Below are 13,702 nucleotides of genomic sequence, written 5' to 3'. Positions count from 1 at the left end.
TCTTTTCTGGAAAAGCAAAAATCCACATTTGATATATATCTCTGTGGTGTTCCTCCTGGGCTATGAAACTCTCAGGGTTTCAGAAGAAAATCATACATCAAAAACCACTATGCCAAAGATTCTCAGATGCCAGTCTCCCCCATCTTGCCTGGTTCAATTTAGTCCTACAACTTCTACTTCCATTTTTATATGTTTTAAGCCCTTTCCCATCAAATCTAATGTTTCAAGAAGCATAATAAAACACCAGCAAAGTGGAATGGAAAACAGGGACATTTAATTTATTCTCATTGGGCTGAAGGCAAGTAAGGAATGTGAATCCTAAAGTTTGGGACAGGAAACAAAGAACAGTATTTCCTCTTCCTCTTTCAAGTCTTCTTCCTGGTTTATCACAATTCTTGGACAAATACATTTGACCACACCCCGATATTGCACAATATTTGCCTGAGTGAAAGAGGCTGAGGCAAGCTAAAGGAGGAGCTCTCATTACCCTCTGCCATCACCCAATAAATAGCCAGACAAGCTCTCACCATTACAGAACACTGTTGGAGAGATGAGACAATCCCACCAGCTGCCCCTAGTGGGGCTCCTCTTGTTTTCTCTTATTCCAAGACAACAATGTGAAATCTGTGGTGAGTATGCGTTGAGCTAAAATTACTCTTGGTGTGATAGTCTTCTAAAGTCTACTGGCAGGGAACTTGTTTAGAGTGACCTGAAGAAAGACCCTATTTCAGTTCTATTTGTGGTTGGACTCTATGAGTAATGTAAAATGTGGCAGGACATGGTGAGGAAAGTTCCATAATGTAGGTCATTTTAAGAGGGATTGTAGATGCAATGCTAACTTGCCTAACTGTTCTTCCTATATGGAGATTTTCTCCACCATAGCAACTCTACCAAGCAACTGTCTATTCTTCTTCATTTTCAATGATAGAATACTCATGATCCTAGAAATTTTTCAAGATCATAGAAAGTTTTCTTTTGAATTTGAGATGCAATCTATTTTTTTGAAGTTCAACCCATAGGTTTTGGGTTAACTGCTTATAACTACACAGAAAAAAAAATAGTGTTAATAATCCCTCTCTTGTCATTATTGACCTCTCTTGTCATTATTGAGTTTAGATGTTCCAAGCTACATGTCTCCCTCCCTCCAACTCTTCTCCACAGGACACAGGTATAAGCTCATCTTCTCCTCTGGGTATAGGATACTGAGATTGTGTGATTCTATTCAAAAATACTAAGTAGGAGAAAGAAAAACTGGTTCAGGTGTAGTCTGACCCCTTACTAGCTGAATGATCTAATGTTCCTGAATTTCTTTAGCTTCATCCATAAGTTGAAGATAATTGGGGAAAGGTGTTGAAGCAAGTGATGTCATGAAGCCTGGTATAGATCTCAGGTGCATTATTTCTCTTTTTTATGTCTTTACCCTGGAATTGAGCTTAAACGCAGTCCAAAGATGACTATGTGGTGCCATTGGTGGCTACATGCTCCTGGTATTCTGAAGCCAACAAGAAGAGGTCAACACCACAATAGAAAGACTTGTATTCACACAAGCCAAAGCACAAACTCTGCCAACTCTAATTTCTCTTCCTGGCCTGTCATTTTTTGTGTTGTATCCTAAGAATAGAGGGTCTCTGTGGAGGTTTTGAAGTTTAATTCATTGTATAAAATAATTAGCTTTGTCTTTAATGGTCAAGGAAACTAATGAGTGGTTGACCAGGAACTGAAAAGTCTGTTTCTACTGAACTGGATGCTTCCACAAAATCTCAGCCATGACTCAACAATTGTGCAATTGTTCTTGTAATAAACCACGACTGTTCTACAACCACTGGTTCAGATCTCCCTGACTCTCTTTTAAAGAGAAGAAAGATGGAGGGCATCTGGCTGACTCAGTCAGTAGAGCACATGACTCTTGATCTCGGGGTGGTGATTCTGAGCCCCACATTGGGAGTAGAGAACTCACATTGCCTCAGTTCTCTAAATACAGTGATAGAAACTCCAGCTGAGCTAAAAGTGATAATATGTTTGGTATTTTACAGTTTATTAAGTGACTCCTTGTCCAATATCTATAAAATAGGTGTTAATATCCACAATTTTTTTTTAATATTTTATTTATTTATTTGACATAGAGAGAGATAGCAAGAGCAGGAACACAAGCAGGGGGAGTGGGAGAGGGAGAAGCAGGCTTCCCGCCGAGCAGGGAGCCTGATGCAGGGCTCAATCCCAGGACCCCAGGATCATGACATGAGCCGAAGACAGACGCTTAACAACTGAGCCACCCAGGCACCCCTATCCACAATTTTAAAATGGGGAAACTGAAGGTCAGGAAAGTTACATAAGACACCCATAGTGATAAGTTAAGTACCACAGAATCCAGCCAAGGTCTGATTGAACACAGGGCTCATGCTCTTCTCAGTAACCTAATAACCCAAGAGATAATCCGGAGATGGGTAGGTTTTGTCTTGCTTGGGAGTGTTAACAAAGTACATTTTTTTTCTTGCTTGGGAGTGTTAACAAAGTACATTTTTTTAAAATTTTTGTTTATTTATTTTTATTATGTTATGTGAGTCACCATTGAGTACATCATTAGTTTTTGATGTAATGTTCAATGATTCATTATTTGCATATAACACCCAGTGCTCATTAGAACATGTGCCCTATTTTACAGAGACAGAAAGCAAACATGAGCAGGGGGAGGGGCAAAAGGAGAAAGAGAGAAAGAATCTCAAGCAGACTCTAAGCTGAGCACAGAGCCCAACCCAGGGATCAATCCCACCACCCTGAGATCATGACCTGAACTGAAATCAAGAGTTGGCTGCTCAACCAATTGGGACACTCAGGTGCCCTGAACAAAGTACATTTAAAAATGTTTTAAGTGGTCACTAATTCTTCTAATTTTCCTCTAGTTCTTGGGGTCTCTGGACTCTCTTTTTACTTCCACAGTAGAATGTGACTCTCCCTATCCTTTCTCCTGAGATTTGGACATGATGTAGGCTAAAACTAGAGGGTTTTCTGAAAGGTGCATGGTGCTGAATAATGATCTTGATGCCAGGTCGGTTGGGCAACCAGACAATTCAGCTTTGGGGTCAATCACCACTGAAACATAGAACTGTTGCGTTGTTTCCCTCAATATTAATCTGATTGATTTAGAAGATGGAGGAAGGAAAGAACTCAATCCGGGAAGTAGAAAGGACTGGGATTCAGAAGACATGTATTGTAGTCTCCATTAAGCCTTCAATTAAGGAGGGTTTTTTGTTTTTTTTTTTTTCTTTAAGGACATCCTGGTCAGGCCTCATCCTCAAAATTAGTGAATGATACTAGATCTCCCAGGCAAGACTGATGTTCTGTCAGGACACATTAGCTGAAACAGCTGTTAAAACACAGAAACATTTCCATGCTGGTTGGTAAAGGAGTAATACCTGACATAGCAGAGACTCCAGACCCACCTTTGTACTGTTCCAGCAACTTAGCCAGTGACCACTGGATTGCTCTGTCTGTGCCATATCTGTTACTAAACATTTTAATACCAACCCCATTGCTAGTGTTCCTGTTCCTTAATATTTTCTTAATGTATATTATCTCCTCCTTCCCATGCCACAGAGGTAAGCAAGGAATGCTATACTGCTCTAAACCCTCTGATAAGCACAATGATCAATTCAAAATATACCAAAGGAATCCATGCTGCCAATGTCCTGCTGTCCCTCAGACTTGGTGGGATCCTGAACCCAAACCAAGAACAACAGCTGATCCAACAAATCAATACTGCTGTGGAAAATAAAAGTGAGTACCTACATCTCTGGAAAATTTAGAAGAAGACTTACCTATCCATAAAGATTCTCTCCAGCCACAGATCTTTGGACAAAATCGTGTGTCCAAAGTCTCCCTGCTACATCTATCCTAGCTGTATAAAACTTGAGGGGACAGAAAGGTACCTCAAAACATCACATCTGTGCCATTTACTCTATGTCTAGGCCTTACTTGAGTCCTGAAAAACATTTCCTTCAAAAGGTACAAGGATAAGCAAAAGAAATTAAAGACTCTCATTCACTAACACTATTATATAAGCTAGCTGAGTTGACAATCAGACAAGGATGTGACCCACACATAAGAAACCTGACAACAGCAAGGGAATCACAGGGAAATAGAGATGAGGACTGGGGTTTTTTGTTTGTTTTTCTCTCTGTTTTTGTTTTGTTTTGTTTAGAGAGGGAGAGGGGGAACAGATGGGAGAAAAAGAGAGAGAATCTTAAGCAGGCTCCATGCTCAGCATTCAGAGCCAAATGTGGGGCTCAATTCCACAACCCTGAGACCATGACCTGAGCCAAAATCAAGAGTCAGACACTTAACCAACTGAGCCACCCAGGCATCCCTGATGAGGACTGGGGTTGAGTGCAGGCTCCCCCCTGAGTCCTTCATGTCAATACTGAGCCTTAGCTTTCTAACTGAAATAAGGGGAAAATTAAGCCACCACTACCTACCTCACAATATTATTTTAAGAATTAAGAGAAGCCTGAGAATTTTGATGTTCTATAAGGCAGAACATCTAAGTCAATTATTACTATCTTGGCAAGATGGCACCCAGAGAGAATAAATCCCCAGGTTTTATTATCCATTTTTTTTCTTTTAAAATTTTTATAAGGATTGTGTGATTCCAAAAACATCTCATGATTGCATGGGAAGAATCAGATCTAGTTTGCATTTATACAGCACTGCTAGAAAGGTCTCTGCTTTGGGAATAAATAAGAGAACAGTAAAATACTGGTATAGAGTGGAAAAAAAGAGAGAATTGACAGGCAATGTAAGTCACAAGAAATACAGGAGGCCAAAAAAAAAAAAAAATCACAAGCATGTACCTTGTTAAACTTGAATACTTTTCTTTTCAGAGCCATCTTTAACCTCGGGACAGCTTGCGTTGGCTATACTGGCTTTGGGAGCATGTAAAGGGCCTGATGGAATTTCTATAAATTATTCTGAACTCGTCGGAGACCTAGAAAATAAATTCCAAGCAGAAATTAAAAATATGGGTGAGAATCAAATGTTCAGATACCCTGGACAACCTTATCTTCTCCTCCACTGGTTCAGAACTAAATGAAGTTTCCCTTCAGTCTTTCCTTCTCCTCTTCATTCTACTCATCCCACAATCTTTGCAGATCACTTTCCCTTCTTCCCTCCTTCAACATGTGTCTTGAATTTTCTTTTTTTTTAAAGATTTTTATTTTTATTTATTTGACAGAGAGAGAGCGCACACACACAGGGGGAGTGGTAGGCAGAGGGAGAGGGAGAAGCAGGCTCCTTGCTCAGCAGGGAGCCTGATGCAGGGCTCAGTCATGACCCTGGATCATGATCTGAGCCGAAGGCAGACACCTAACCAACTGAGCCACCCAGGCACCACAGCGTCTTGGATTTTCCTTTCAAATAAGTTCAAATGAGCACCGACTCTCTATCAACCTTACAAATGATGATGCACACACACGTACACACACACAACACTGTTCTCTTGTTCTCTAGATCCTTGGTTTTTAGACAAATAATGAAATACACCAGAAATAGCTGAGCAACACAAGACACTATGTCAGAAGTACCAAAGCATATGATACTAGTAGAAGAACAAAAGCCAAAAGTACTTTATCACTGGGAAAAACAGGCTGACCATGACAGCTGCTATGGGGTGCATTGTTTTTATTTCAACACCCACCCACTATTTATCCTATTATTCATTAAGCCTGTCTGATCCCATCTTCTTTTGAGATGGCCTCTACTTCTATTCCACTTAAAGTTTGAACACATTGCCATTGAAAGTGCAAGAGGTTTGGGGTGGGGGTGGGGAGGAATCTGTGTTCTAGTCCTAGTTCTGTAACCACCTGAGTATCAGAATGGTATTTTAATCTCTTTAGTACTGAGTCTCCTTTGTTATAAAATGAAAGGAATTGAGTTCAGTTTGGTGGCTCTTAACAGCCTTCATATTTCTCAGATTTGCTGATTCTATGAGCGATCTTCCCCCCTCTATTACTCACCCTTCTTAAATGTAAAGAAATTCAAACAAAGCAAGTAGGAATAGTTTGAAAATTTATTACTCCAGTATTATTTCCATGAGTAAGGTATTTCTTTCCTTTCTGACAGAAGACCATGATGGTAATCCACTGACTAACTACTACCAGCTCAGCCTGGACATTTTGGCCTTGTGTCTATTCAGTGGGAATTACTCAATCACTGAAGTTACTAAAATCTTGGATCCTGAAAGTAAAAATTACTATTTTCATGAACAGTTCTCAGTAGGTGAGTCATTACACCCAATTCCCTTGGCATAGAGGACACAGTCCCTGGTAAGTCTTTTCCTTTGAGTTTTTCTACCAGTAAATACATTGACTTTTTTTTTTTTTAATCCTCTTTACCCTAGCAATCATGGAAGAGAATTTTCTTTTTGAGAAGAGTGGATATTGGGGGGCATTTAAACATCTTTCTAGATGTGTACTATAGTAGAAAGATCCAGTTGCTACCTTACCGTTCTTTGAATTATATAATCAATGGATGTTAATCTTTGACCTTATTTTTCCCATCTGTAAAATAAGGATAGACTGTGAGAATCTTCATATAAGACATTTTAGGAAGTATAAGTATTAGAGAAAGGAAAACAGTGGAATTCATTTATCTTAACTTTGCCTCTTTCTCAAATTTATTGGGACCTTTTGCATGTGTGGGCTTACAAGGACAACACAACTTCTCCAGGACAAGGCCCAATATTTTGAACAATAAAGTCTGTATCTCCAATAGAGAAAACTAGAAATTTTCTCCTGGGTCAGCTTACACATCCAAAAAGAAGCCCCCTCTAGACAGCTAGTGTTGTTGCTCAGCCCTATGGCTCCAGATACACAAGCTCATCTTCCTCCAAGAAATCTGAAAATCACCACTCAGTATCTCTATAACAAGGAGAATGTGAGATTTCTTTCTATGTGAAGGGGAAGGTATCATATGTAAAGAATGTCAGGGAAACCAAATAACAAGCCAGAAAAAGACCTTATCCTCCCTTCTTCCAATCTCTTGTTTCATCCTCCCCCTTAAGAAGCTTTATTGGAAAACAATTCTCTTAAGTGCTACTTTCTAATCAGCCTAATGGAAACATTGGAACATGGCAAAGACATATTTTATTTGGGGTATCATACTGACTTATCTCAATTCCTTTGCCAATTTGGCTGAGAGATGAAAAAAATGAAAGCAATCAAGATGTAGAAGTGGAATACTGTTCATGTGTATGCACCTGCAAATCCATATGTGTTTCTATGACCAACAGGTGAGTTATTGAGTATGAGGTATAGGGTTACTCAACATAAGAAATGGATCTTGAAATATTTGAGTGGTTAGTGCTGGAGGGATGACTGCTATATCTTCAAATCCTTCTCTCCCATCATCAACTAGCATGACCAATCTTCCCAGTTTGCCCAGATCTGTCCCTCTTTTAGCAATGAAAATCCTACATACCAGGAGACCCCTCAGTCCAAGGCAAACTGGAATGGTTGGTCACCCTATCACCAATGTTTTGCTTCCTGGCAGATACCGGCGCGATGGCTGTCCTGGCTCTGACCTGTGTGAAAAGAAGTATAACAAGTGGGCAGAACAAAATAGATACAACGGATTTAGAAAATATTGATAATCATATAGAGTCACTGATAGCTAAGATTCTGTCTCAGAAAACAGAAAATGGTCTCCTTGGAAACATATATAGTACAGGAGAAGCTATGCAGGTAAGTCAGAGGGTAAAACAGGAGACAGAGGAGAGAGTCATGAAGGAAAGAAATAGCTTTCTTCTTAGCCCCCTAAGATATTATCCATTCTGTTTCCTATACTGTTTTTATGTGATTCCGCTCCCCTGACAGAAATGTATTCTCCTCACCTTCAATCCTTACCTTTCCATGTCCAATGCTTCCATGAAGCTTTTCCTGACTACAGCTTTTTTACGAAATTCTAGAGTCCATTACAATGTACTATGTTATTCTATCAAATGTAATCTCACAGTTTACCATATACCAGCATTTGGTGCTTGCCTCTTACCTCCCAAATTAGATTAATGTTGTCCAAGTAATAAGAGGCAGTGCCAGTAATACCAGCTAGTCTTTATTGCCATGCTCATTAACACACACAACAACCCAGTGAGGAAAATATTATTACTTCCATTTCCCAGAATGAGAGCATGAGTCATGGAGCATCAGTAACTTGCCTGACATTACAAAGCCAGAAAGTGATTCAGATGGGGATGGAAACAAAACAGCTGGTATCCAAACTCACACTCAACACCAACACCTACTCTGTCCTGTATATGTTCCTTGAAGCCTGGGGCTTTATTCGTGCATATTCACTGATTTACTCAACTCTAAGGGGTAGATACAAGAAGAGACAAAGGAAAATTCATAGAAAAAAATTCACTGAGTCTTTAGTATGAGTAGGAGTCTGCCAGCCACCCCAGGATGAGAGGGCTTCCTGGGGAGAGAGAGGACAATAAAGACAAATGCCAGAGGTACAGAAGAACATAACGTATTTTAGGAAGATCAAGGTGTTCAATGGGGCCAGCGCAGGGCCTTGGGGAAAATTACCAGAAGAAGCTGGGGTGTAATCACACAGGTTGTTTTTACTGTTGGTGCTGGTGAGGCTGTTGCCTTCTTGCTGAGTTTGGACTTCATAAAACAGTGGTTGCCCGGGGCGCCTGGGTGGCTCAGTTGGTTAAGCGACTGCCTTCGGCTCAGGTCATGATCCTGGAGTCCCGGGATCGAGTCCCACATCAGGCTCCCTGCTCAGCAGGGAGTCGGCTTCTCCCTCTGACCCTCCTCCCTCTCATGCTCTCTTGTCTCTCATTCTCTCTCTCGCAAATAAATAAAATCTTAAAAAAAAACAAAAACAAAAAAAAACAGTGGTTGCCCATTCTGGCTCCAAGTTTGAATCACCTGGAGGAGCTTTTGGGAAACACTAAAGTTTAGACTCCACACCAGAAACTCCGAGGTGGAGCATGGGCCTTGGTCTGGTTTCAAAACTGTGTAAGTGATGCTAATTTACAGCAGGCTTGAGAACTGCTTGCCTACAAGACAGTTTTTAAGAGGAAATTAAATATGATCCTTTTTTTTAATATCCCACAAATGCTTGTTGACAGCTTGGTTAACTTAAAGGATCTTCTGAAGAAAATGAAAGGAGGAACTGTCCTTCCCTGAGAAACTACAGAATGATGTCTGCAGGCCCAGCCCATTTTAGTCCTTGTCTTACTCTGATACCCTCCTAACTTTTCCTACCCCATCATGCTGTCCCCTCCAGTTTACATCTGCTGCTTGGATAGTTTCTATACAAGAATCTATTGGACTCCCCATTGTTAAGGAAATAATGTCAGACACCTCACCCTGAAGCTTGAGGATCCACCAATGTGACCCCAACCTCATTCTCAAGCCTGTTTTTTCACAATCACCCTGAGTCTCCCCTGTATACCAGCCTCCCAGGCCAGGAGGAATCCTCTGAGGATTTTGCTAAAATATAGAGTGTTATCACGGGCAGGCCATGCCCTGGCCACACCTATCTTAGCACGCTTGATCACATGGTTCCCTCTGGGTATAGTACTCCTCCCCTCATGTCCCCTACTGAAATGCCTATATACTGTCCAGACCTACCTCAAGTACTGCCTCTCCACAAAGGCTTTCTTCAGTGTCACTAAATGTTTATGTGCTCTTCCTCTTCTGAAACACCATGGCATTAGATGTTTCTCTTAAGCCATTCATCTTAGGGGCTCTTTTATGATTGTCTGTTAACAGCATTTATCAAGTGCCTCTTTGTGACAGGTATTCTTCCAGTGTCAAGGCTACAAGAGCGAATATGGTAGAGACAGCCTGTTCTCATTGATGCCATTATCGTTGTGTTCTTAAGCAATTCCCCACCTCCCCGCAAACTAGTTTATAAATTTCTTGGTGGCAGAAAAGGTATCCTAGTTGTCCAAGGTGCTTCCCGTGTGGTCAATGACCCATAAATATTTATTGAATTCTTTAGATATAGGCTTTTCCCTTATTTGATGTTTCTGTAGTTCATTCTCATTCCCTCTCTCTCACACATTAGGCTCTCTTTGTCTCATCAGACTATTACAATAAAAGTCAATGGGTTTGCCAGAAAACACAGGATACAGTGCTCACAGAAATTTCTCAAGGAGCATTTCGTATGCCAACTGCTGCAGCTCAGATCTTACCAGCCCTGATGGGAAAGACCTACTTGGATGTTAATAAAGACTCTTCTTGTGTCTATGACTCAGGTAGAGTACTAAAGAGCATATTACCCAAAGCATGTGAGACCAAGGTGTCCTTAGGGACCAAAAGTGACCAGATAAACCACTAAAGCATAACAATTCTCAGATAGAACTCGGTCCTCCATGTGTCACCAGTGATTATAACCACCTGAGGATTTGTTCTTAACAGGGTAGTAGGTGTTGTTCTTGGTTCAAACATTGGGTAGACTTGTTTCAATGATGTCTATCTCCAAAGGCATGTTTTCTCATGGCCAGCTAGACAGATGTTCTGAGCATCATTCCCATTCTAAGCAAAGTATGGTGTCTCTGACTCTCACTCATAGTGAGTAAGCCCTCGGGGAGCTCAGAGGAATATGGGAGGAATATGGCAGTGTCATAAGAAAATTACGGCATGAATCATTTATTCAAATAACTGATTTTTCAACTAGGGATGAAAGAAGACTTGACTTTTATCTTTGCTCATTCCTGGTTCAGCCACTTTCAGGTTTAGGGACCTCAAAAAAAATGTTAATCCCTAAACTTCAGTTTACTAATATAAAAAAATGCAAATGATAATAGTATCTAACGTTGGTTTTTGTAAGGACTGAATAAGATAAGCCATGTAAAATGATTAGTACAGTGCCTGGCACTTAATGTGTTTTCAATAAATGTTAAGAAATAAAAAAGGCATCCAAAAAAAGGGAAGCATTATTGTATGCAATACAATAGCAAAACAAAACAAAACAACCAACAACAACAAAGCCCCCAAAACTCAGGAGCCTCTGTGAGAAACAGGAGACAGGGCAACTGAATTGCTTAAACAGCTGGGAGTGGAGCCAAACACACTCATTTACAAACTGGTGCATATCTGGTTTAGTCACATGAGAGATCTGCCCCTTGGTTGATGATTCTTGCTCCATAGAGGCCTGAGAGAGGGGTTGGATGGGTATGCAAACTCAAACACCACTTTTATTATTCTGAATAGTAATTCTTCTCTGCTTTTCTGTCTCTGCCAGGTAACTTCAACATCTCCACTCAGGATCCTATATCAGTGACACCTGCTGTTTCAGCCTCACAAATCAAAGTAAATTACTCTGTGGTAATCAATAATGCAAAAGATCGCATTGTGGTCTCTGTGGCAAATGGTTCTGTCTTCCTAGATGTGATGGAACAAGCTCAGAAAGAAAATGCAACTCTATTTAGGTATGTCTGTATGTAACCTAAGGTGAAGGTATTTGGTGATTTTTGAAAGACTCAGTAAGAATACATAAGCACCTGAATACAAAGTACATTCGAAACACTTCTTTATTGGTATTTTGCTGTCCATCTACATCTCATGGCAGGGATTTAAAAAAAGGTCAGACTTTTCATCTTCTAGCACATGTAGGTATTAAATTAATATTCACTTAGTGGGTGAATAAGTCCCAAGGATCTCTCCTCTGTCAGTAAAATTCCTTCAACAAATAGAACCTCTCAGGTCAATCATTTTGTGTTTAGAACACTGGGTCATTATTATTGAATCATTGACCCCTGTGAAAATCAGATGAGTGCAGTGGATGCTGATCCCAGACAGGCGGACATACACACAAAACTTGTCCTTTAAATCAGAGGTTTCACAAATTCTTCTCCATGCTCCCACCCCTTTCAGATTCATGGACCCCTAGATTAAGTTTTCCTGGCCTAAAGAGGTCAAATATTAAAATTAAGATATTGACTTTGCCTCCTAAAGGTATGGTTCATTTGACTCCCTAAATCTAATCAGCAATTATTTGTCCAATAACATGATGTAAGATTCCATAAAGAAAATTACATATATGCATATATGTGTGTGTATGTATGTAGTGTTATATATATATATAATATAGGAATTAATACTATATATACACATACTAATATATACACATTATATATGGAAATATTATAAAGGTTGCTTTCAAGGGCTCCCAGGAAGTCAGAGAAATGTGACCAGGGAATGTGAAACAGACATTGATCATGTCACTTTTTAATAAAGACAGCAGGAAATATTTAATTGTTCTTTCCTTTTCTTCTTTCCTAAGAGAAAACCTACTAATTTATGTTGCCTATAGGACATGAGGTTAACATTTTCTTGTGCTGCTTTAGTATCTTCAACAGTGACTATCTTGGGATAGAAGATTAGTAGTTGTTGACTACAGAGTGTCTACTCTGAAGGGGAGGCAGGGGCAGAAAGAGGCATCATTCCTCTCATTTAGCATAGATTGTGGAGTGCCTGCATCAGAATCTTGTGGAGTGTTTATGACACATGCAGATTCCTAGTCCCCACCCAGACCTACAAAATCAAAGTATCTGAGGATAGGGTCAGGAAATCTGCTTTTTTTGATAACGGCTTCAAATGATTCTTAGGTACATTGAAGTTTGAGAAATGCCCATTAAGGTTGCCTTTGAAAATTCTAAGTTTCTGTAACTCATTTATTGTCCCCACAGTTTCACAGTGGAGGAGAGCTCATGGGGCCCGTACATCACCACTGTTCAGGGCATAAAGGCCAACAATAATGACAGAACCTACTGGGAGCTCCTGAGCAATGGTGAACACCTGAGCCAAGGTAAGGGAGAGAGTGCTAGAAAGCCCCACAGAGTGACAATGCCCCAAACATCCAGATGTGAGGGTGTGAGCTTTGGTGGGGAATGGGCCCAGGCATTGGGAAAGTGAGACTCTTGCTTTCAGCTCAGGCCATGATCTCAGGGTTGTGAGATCAAGCCCCTTGTAGGGCTCCACACTCAGTGGGGAGTCTGCCTGAAATTCTCTCCCTCTCCCTCTGCCCCTCCCCCTGCTCCTGCTCTCTTTCTCTCTAAAATAAATAAGTCATTTTAAAAAATCATTTGACCCACTTCTCGTTCTTCCTTTTCAGGAGCTGGTAGTTATGTTGTCCATGCAGGAGATGATCTGGAGGTTCGTTGGAGCACATACTAACAAATTCAAACCTCCCTCAGCTGGATCAAATCCCTTTGCAGTGGATTTGCAGGCAGAGACTGGCCTCATGCCATCCTTTTCACTCATCTCAGTTTCAACAGAGGGTCAACAACCTCCCCTTCTCTCTTTGTGTGTTCAATAAAAGATCAACAGCAATACAAAAAGAGCATGTTCTAATCATTTCAGTTTAAAGGGTGATTATTGATAGAGGGACGACCACTGTGGGAAGAGGGAAGGGAAAAGAGATTAGACCACGTGTGTAAGCTGATTTCTACTCAAGGTTTGACTGCTAACTGTGTGAGTGAACTTGGGCAGTGGGTGAGAATGGAGATAAGGTTCTAGATCTAATGTTGAAGCAGCAGCCAATGAGATCAGGTAGAAAATCTGTAGGGAGACAGCTCTCTGAGGCCCAGATGTAAGGGACAAACTGAGTGGGCATATTGAAGTCCACTTAGAAAGGCAGTGAGTAGAGATAAATACTGCTCTGGAGAAAGACAGAAAGATGAGGCTTCTAC

The 13,702-nt window shown here is 40.5% G+C and overlaps 1 protein-coding gene across 1 annotated transcript; it reads left to right on the top strand.

Annotated features, from left to right (window-relative positions):
- The first annotated feature begins 471 nt into the window (after nt 1–471).
- TCN1 (transcobalamin 1) lies at nt 472–13,236 on the top strand. The gene is made up of 9 exons (XM_035012353.1): nt 472–629; nt 3,595–3,774; nt 4,878–5,018; nt 6,115–6,270; nt 7,543–7,733; nt 10,075–10,264; nt 11,254–11,440; nt 12,701–12,819; nt 13,126–13,236. Exons 1-9 carry the CDS (start codon nt 551–553, stop codon nt 13,185–13,187), a joined length of 1,305 nt encoding a protein of 434 aa, XP_034868244.1. The 5' UTR covers nt 472–550; the 3' UTR covers nt 13,188–13,236.
- Nucleotides 13,237–13,702: the final 466 nt, after the last annotated feature.

This window comes from Mirounga leonina, unplaced genomic scaffold, assembly GCF_011800145.1.
Source record: "Mirounga leonina isolate KUSES-001 unplaced genomic scaffold, KU_Mleo_1.0 Mir_166, whole genome shotgun sequence".
NCBI lineage: Eukaryota > Metazoa > Chordata > Mammalia > Carnivora > Phocidae > Mirounga > Mirounga leonina.
The sequence above is the reverse complement of the archived record's forward strand: the minus strand, read 5'-3'. Positions and strand labels throughout refer to the sequence as shown.